The sequence below is a fragment of the Leptodactylus fuscus genome, chromosome 5, assembly GCF_031893055.1.
Source record: "Leptodactylus fuscus isolate aLepFus1 chromosome 5, aLepFus1.hap2, whole genome shotgun sequence".
NCBI lineage: Eukaryota > Metazoa > Chordata > Amphibia > Anura > Leptodactylidae > Leptodactylus > Leptodactylus fuscus.
In genome coordinates, this window is record NC_134269.1 from 7,304,069 (window position 1) to 7,311,909 (window position 7,841).

The following is a 7,841-nucleotide window of genomic DNA, read 5'->3' on the forward strand; positions in this document are numbered from 1 at the left end:
CTGCCAATTCATTTTTAATTATAGGGTCAGTGAAAACCACAGAGGATAAAAGGATAAGTTTAAGATAGGGTTGAGCCAATCTTGAGATTTCAGGATCAATTTTAAAATCCGATTTCCGATCATTTTCCAGCCGATCCCGATCATGAAATTTGCTCGATCGCCAATCGGAATCTGATCTTTTCTGATCCCGATCGCTCAACCCTAGTTAATGCTTCTCTATGGGAAAAGTCACTTTTAGGGTTGAGCCGATCTTGAGATTTCAAAATTCGATTTCTGATTATTTTCCAGCCGATCCTCATCACGATCGTGAAATTTGCTCGATTGCCGATCGGAATCCGATCTTTTCCGATTCCGATCGCTCAACCCTAGTTTAGGATGTTTACACCGTGTAGCCACTCAGATTCCTTCAAACTAAACTCATTGCCTCATCCCTTTATGGGACTTACTTTGGGAAGTCATAATGGAATAGGAAAGGAGCTTCAACTTCTTTTGATTTTAATACAATTTTGATACAAAATTTTGAGGAACAATTTTCAAATTTTTTTTTTCATATAGTGCATTACATTCACCTGGAAACTGTAGCCCTGACCTAAAAAAGCAGAAATAAATTATTATCCCTACCCAAAGTCATAGCTTAAAGCTCCGGGATCCCAATTCATTGTGCACTGCACACATCGCCTTGGTACTTACTGGTATTATGATCTTCCCGATTCCCCCCATACTCCGAGTATTGATGTTTAGTGTTATTTGTATTTTCATGGTTTTATGCTTGGATACTAATAAAACTATTCAGTTTGATGCTAGTAAAGTGTGGAAGTTTCTCTTTGTGACTATTGGTCTATGTTCCTCCATACTTGTTATGCATCATTGGCCCCTCATTTATTATTCTTAGTCCATTGAAGTTTTATTGTGGTATACCTTTGGATGATGTTTCAACTTTTCCATCCATTGTGATAGATGTGACTGACCATTTTCTGCATAGCTCTCTTCATCTTGTTGTTCCTCAGGCTGTAGATAATGGGATTCATCAATGGGGTCACTACTATGTACAACAGGGATCTGTATTTGTTGGTACTAGATGTGTTCTCATCAGCTGGGACCATGTATACTGTGATTAGGGATCCATAATATACGCAGACAGTGGTCAAGTGGGACCTACAAGTGGAGAAGGCTTTACTTCTACCATAAGCTGAAGAAATTTTAAGGATGGTGAAGAAAATACAACAGTAGGTCACAATGATAAAAACAAATGGTAAAAAAATAGTGACAATGGCGGCAACATTGTCATGTAATCTCAAACTCGTCGTATCTGAAGTGGCCAAATCCAATGTAGGACCAAAGTCACAGAAGAAGTGGTCAATGGAATTCAGGCCACAGAAGTTAAACTGGATAAAAATAAAGATTTCACTAAAAGATGACACATTGACTAGAACCCACGACCCAATAACAAGCAGAAGGCAAAGATCTGGACTCATCAGTGAAGAATAACGCAATGGATGGCAAATGGCCAAATATCGATCATAGGACATGACGGCAATGAGGAAACATTGAACAATTCCAAATATACTGAAGAAATACAACTGCAATGCACAGCCCCAAAAGGTCAAGACGCCCTCCTCAACAAATATCATGTCCAACATCACGGGGACAATGGTGGTGGTGAGTAAGACATCAGCTGTGGATAAATGTTTCAGAAAGTAGAACATTGGGGTCTTCAGGTGGTCAATAGTGGTCACTAATAGGATGATGAGAAGGTTTCCAGCCAGTATAAATATGTAAGTCAAGAGGAACGCGATGAATAGAAAAGGTTTGTATTTGTGTAGACCTCGGAATCCAAGAAGACGTATCTGAGTGACTTGTGTCTGGTTCTCCTCACACATCATTTATATTATGATAACATTCCAATGAGTTGCAAATTTAGGGGGATATCTAAACAAAAAAACCCAAAAAACTCTGGATTGTATCATATGAAAATACCACCATGTAGTAGAGGACAACTTACTAATAGTCCCCTTAGAGTAGAGTCACAAGAGCTCCGGGGTATTATCAGCCTTGATGTGATATATACGTATTGCTGGGTCTTCGCATGTAACCGCTGATACTTCCCAGATGTTGAGGTTTTTATAGTTTGTGTTAAACAAGAAAAATCCTCCCAGGATCCTGAAATAATGATCCTAATGATAAGTGGATGAAGCAAACAGATGAGACTGGAGGTTACAGTAATTTATAGTTAATTTGCACATTGGGAGAAGCTTGTTATGGCCGAATATTCTCTATGTAATATCAGACTGAGCAATGAATAATACAGACGTGTCCTTCCTTACACTGACTTCTCATTAAACATATCCCAGGTTGAGTAGATGAGATGACATAAACTTTTTATTTCCCCCAAAGCTGGTCATTTTGTGTCACTAATCTTGAAATTTCTAGAGCCAAGAGGAACGGCGTATTCACACATCGGTATAGAAGTTAGCTATAAGTTTGTGGTGCTTGTATTCTAGGCTGTTAGTGAGTAGAGATGAGCGAACACTGTTCGATCGAATATCAGGCCGTTCGAGGTATTTGATTCCGATCGAACACCACGAGGCAAAAGCAGTAAAAATTTGTATTCCCTCCCACCTACCCTGGTGCGTTTTTTGCACCACTAACTGTGCAGGGGAGGTGGGACAGGAACTACGATAACGGAGGCAGTTGAAAAAAATTTAAAAAACCCATTGGCTGCCGAAAACATGTGACCTCCAATTCATAAGAACGGCCGCCGCCATATTTGTTGCAGAGTGCAGTCGCAGAAGAAAGCTTCAGAGTAGATTATATGGGTTAATCTTCAGTTTACTTCTCAGAACATGAGGTGACATCAGCATCATGTCTATACAGCAATATAACAAGGAATACACTGGAAAGAACTAACCATAGATATGCAGCATGGTGAGAACAAACAAGTCTCTATAGCATACAATTATACTGTGTTCAGCATATAACAATAATAACATCACCATCTAGTGTCCGGAAGCTATAAGTTGCTCCTACACAGTATAATTCAATAAGTCTATATGTGTTGCATATATGTATATACCAACACCCTTTCTCAACAATAAAGACTTATTCAGTCAAACTTAATTTCTTCATCAGTTTCTGATGTCTTTCAGCATTCAATGCCTTAGTGAGAATATCGGCTGTCATATCTTCAGTTGGACAATACTCTAACTTCAGCATTCCTTGCTCCTGGCAATCCTTCAAAAAATGAAACTTTATATCAATGTGTTTTGTTCTTGGATTAACTCTTTCCGTCTGAGCAAGAACAATACAACCTTGATTGTCTTCATACAACTTTGTTGGTTCCAACAGTTGTTCTCCTAAGTCTGTCAGTAGTTGTCTCAACCATAAGACTTCTTGAGCTGCTTGTGCTGCGGCAACATACTCTGCTTCTGTTGTCGACAGTGTCACTATTGATTGTTTTTTACTAGCCCAACTAATTGGTCCACCTGAGAGTAAGAAAAGATAACCACTGGTAGATTTTCTGTCAAGTGTATCTCCAGCCCAGTCTGCATCCACATATCCAGTTAAAATGCATTTGTTACTTGCAGGTAGTTTTAGTTTAACATCGATAGTTCCTTTCAAGTAACGTATTACTCTCTTTACGGCATTCCAGTCCATTTTATTTGGTTTTGACACCTTTCTGCTCAAAATTCCTACTGCTGCTGCAATGTCTGGTCTTGTAACAGTTGCAAGATACAGTAATTTTCCTATTGCCTTTCTGTACTGTTCGTTGTCTGGCAACATATTTTGTTCACTGTTCATCTCCTTCAGATAGTTGATTTCCATTGGAGACTTTACTGGTTTCGCATCTTTCAATCCAAATGTTTCAATGATGTCCTGAATCATATGACTTTGGTTAAGAAGATAACTTCCATCTTCTTCTCTTTCTATTTGTATCCCTAGTTACTGTTTCACATTTCCCAAATCTTTGATCTCAAAGTGTTGATCCAGAATTTTCTGTAATTTTGTTACATCCCTTTCTTTTTCAAAACAAACTAAAATATCGTCCACATATATCAGTACATAGACCCATCTGTCTCCCAGTTTCTTTGTGTATAGACACGGATCTGCTTTACTTCTTTGAAAACGTTCATTTGTGAGCACTTCTGTGACTTTATCATTCCAGGCTTTAGCGGCTTGCTTTAAACCATAGATACTTTTCTGTAGCTTACAAACCATGTTTGGTTTTCTTTGATCTTTGTATCCTGGAGGTTGTTCCATGTAGATATCTTCTGTTAAACCTCCATTTAGGAACGCTGTCTTTACATCCAGATGTCTCAATTGCATTTGTTTTGTTGCTGCAACTGCAAACAAGGTTCTAATTGTAGTATGTTTGACGACTGGTGCAAAAACTTCATCATAGTCTTCTCCATATTTCTGAGTATAACCTTTAGCTACGAGTCTCGCTCGATATCGTTCAGCTGTGCCATCCGTTTGATATTTTACCTTAAAAACCCATTTACATCCTATAGTTTTTCTTCCTTCTGGTAATTCTGTCAGTGTCCAGGCCTTATTATCGTGCATGGATTTCATTTCTGTTTCTGTTGCTTTTATCCATTTGTTAGCTTCTTCTTCTGAGAGTTTTGATATGTCTTCCCAAGATGTAGGTTCATATATCTTCTTTGTACTCGCCTTGTATGAAAGACGTACAGGTGGTTTTCCCTTGTTCTCTCTTATTGAACGTCTTGGTTCATTGTTTGCCTGTTCTTGTATCTCTTTACTTTCAGTGTTTTGATTTTTGCCAATTTCCCTTTCTTTCTCATCAGATATTCCTGCATTGATATCACTGCTTTCATCATTTCTCATTTCCAGTGATGTCATTACGTCATCATTTAGATCCTCAATGAATGTCACACTGTTACTCACTGTAACTCTGTCTGTCTTGGGATCTAGGATTCTGTATCCTTTGCAGTTTTCACTGTATCCAACAAATATTCCTTCTACGGCTCTGTTTTGAAGTTTGGATCCTTTCTCTTCTGGAACTAACACAAAGGCTTTACAACCAAAAACTCTTAAATATTTCACACTTGGTTTATTACCTTGCCATAGCTCATATGGGGTCTTTTTCAGTTTCCTTGAAAAAAAAGTCTGTTTTGCAGATAAGTGGCCGTCATTGCTGCTTCACCCCAATATTTCTCTGGTAGTTTGGAATCTGTCAGCATACATCTTATCATTTCAGTCAAAGTTCTGTTTTTTCTTTCTGCTACCCCATTCTGCTCAGGTGTGTATGGAACAGTCTTTTGATGCTCTATTCCATTCTGTTTTAAGTAGTTTTCTATTTGGTGTCCTGTAATTTCACCTCCATTATCACCTCTAATGATGATTGGCTTCCTTCGAGACTTGTTACTCGACTTTGTCTTGAAATTTACTGAAAACTTCACTTTTGTTCTTTATTAAGTACGTGACTGTGTATCTTGAACAGTCATCTATGAAGGTCACCATGTATCTATTACCTCCTGATGTGGTCACTTTCATGGGTCCACATACGTCAGTATGTACCAAGTCAAGTGGTCTTTTGCTTCTTGTTTCACTTTCTTTAGACATTGACACTCTTGTAACCTTTGATTTTATACAACATTCACACTTCATGGTCATTGAGCAATTAGATATTAATAGATCTTTTGTCAGATGTTTCTTCTGTAATGCCATTATACTTTCAGGATGTCGGTGTCCTAGACGTCTATGCCATACATGAATACAATTCTTGTGATCATGTGTACATAACTTCACCTGTTCCTGTACTGTGTCTAGATGATATAATTGTTCTCCTGCAGTTACACTGACTATAACCTTGTCTCCTGCTAGGATTGTACACTTATCATCTTTGAATTTTACAGTAAGTCCTTTAGCTGTTAGACGTTTTACGGATAACAATCCTCCTTCTAGTCCTGGAACATACAATACATCCTTTACTAGTACTTTTACATTATTTCCAGATTTATCAGAACAGATCAACATTCCTTGTCCAATACCTTCTGCTGTTATTCTGCTCCCATCTGCAAGATAAATGGCTTCCTTCTTATCTAAATCAAGCTCAGTAAAGAAACTTCTATTACTTGTCATGTGACTTGTTGCTCCTGAGTCAATAAACCAACTTGATGATGATGATGATGACTTTTTATCAGCTGCTTTAAACGTACCATTGCAGTGATCTGCATGTGAGTTAGAAATGGAGCTTTTCACTTTCTGTTTACTGTGTCTCTGTTGTAATTTTTGTTGTTCTGCTTTCCATATTGTACAATCTTTCTTTAAATGTCCTTTTTTCTTACATCTGAAACACTCTCTTGTTTCTGTCTTGTGGCGCTTTTTATCTGTAACCTTAAGAGCATTCCCACTAACCTCTTCTGTGGATTCTTTAGTTTGCTCTTTCCTTCTCTGGTATTCATCTATGAGTCTGGTCTTTACAAACTCTAGTGTGATCTCTGCTTCAGGTCTTGTTTCTAGAGCGTTTATCAGAGCAGTATACGAATCTGGTAAGCTGCATAATAATATCGCTGCTATATGACTTTCCTGAATATCTTCACCAATAGATCTCAGCTGTGTTATCACTTCCATCATGGCGTTTATGTGCTCATGCATGTCTTTCTCTGCACTTAATCTCATGTTGTACAGTTTCCTTAGCAGAAATAACTTGTGATTTAAACTGGATCTTTCATGTAACTTTTTCAAAGCTTGCCACATTCCCTTTGCTGTATCCTCATTCTTTATGTGTATTAGCTGATCATCCTCCACTAATAAGCTGATCGTAGCTCTAGCTTGTCTGTTTTTCTTCTCCCATGTCTGATCATTCTCATTAGGTCTATCTGTGGTGATCACCTCCCATAAATCATCCTTAGACAACAACATCTCCACTTTGAACTTCCATAACTGATAGTTCTCATTGTTCAGCTTAGCTACTGTAAGTCTGAGCTCTGAGCTGCTGTTCATCTTTAACTTATCTTACTTTGTGTAGAGACTTGTTCTGGAGAATTCTTTTGCATTCACAGAGTCCTCTTGTCTTCTCTGCCTGGTTGCTGGGGCTTGTTGCTGGGTCTGGTTGCTGGGGTCTGTGTGTCTGGGTCTTTCTGGGTCCTGGGCTACCTGGGTGCCTGAGTTTGTCTGGGTGCCTGGGTGCCTGGGCCCATAACCTGTTGCAGAGTGCAGTCGCAGAAGAAAGCTTCAGAGTAGATTATATGGGTTAATCTTCAGTTTACTTCTCAGAACATGAGGTGACATCAGCATCATGTCTATATAGCAACATAACAAGGAATACACTGGAAAGAACTAACCATAGATATGCAGCATGGTGAGAACAAACAAGTCTCTATAGCATACAATTATACTGTGTTCAGCATATAACAATAATAACATCGCCATCTAGTGTCCGGAAGCTATAAGTTCCTCCTACACAGTATAATACAATAAGTCTATATCTGTTGCATATATGTACATACCAACAATATTCACATTTTTGCGGTCAGAGATAGGGAGAGAGACATAGCAGCTGAGGGATAGATAGTGATTAGCTTCAGATAGGCAGGCAAGAACTAAAGAAGAAAATCAACAGCTCTTCTCAGAGCTATACACTGCAGGGACGGGAGTCCAGCTTTCCATGGACAGTGGAAAACAGGGATACACAACAGATACTTCTTGCTATATACATGACAAACAGCTTTTTTCAGGGGGTGTCCCCCAAAAACATAGCAGGAATCCACAGCAGGCAGTTTTTGCTATATACGTGAAAAACAGCTTTTCAGGCAGTGTGTAACCCCAAAACAAGGATACACAGCAATTAGGTCCGACTATGTACGCTCAATCCAGATATC

General features: G+C 38.7%; 1 protein-coding gene across 1 annotated transcript; it reads right to left on the minus strand.

Moving 5' to 3' along the window:
- Positions 1–932: 932 nt before the first annotated feature.
- Positions 933–1,883, minus strand: LOC142204348 (olfactory receptor 1f45-like). The gene has a single exon (XM_075275660.1). The coding sequence runs from the start codon at positions 1,881–1,883 to the stop codon at positions 933–935; it is 951 nt and encodes a 316-aa protein (XP_075131761.1).
- Between the last annotated feature and the right edge of the window lie 5,958 nt (positions 1,884–7,841).

What these genes read in the sequence shown, in the direction of transcription:
- LOC142204348 (XM_075275660.1), bottom strand. Translation starts at nt 1,883, where the DNA reads ATGATGTGTGAGGAGAACCAGACACAAGTCACTCAGATACGTCTTCTT.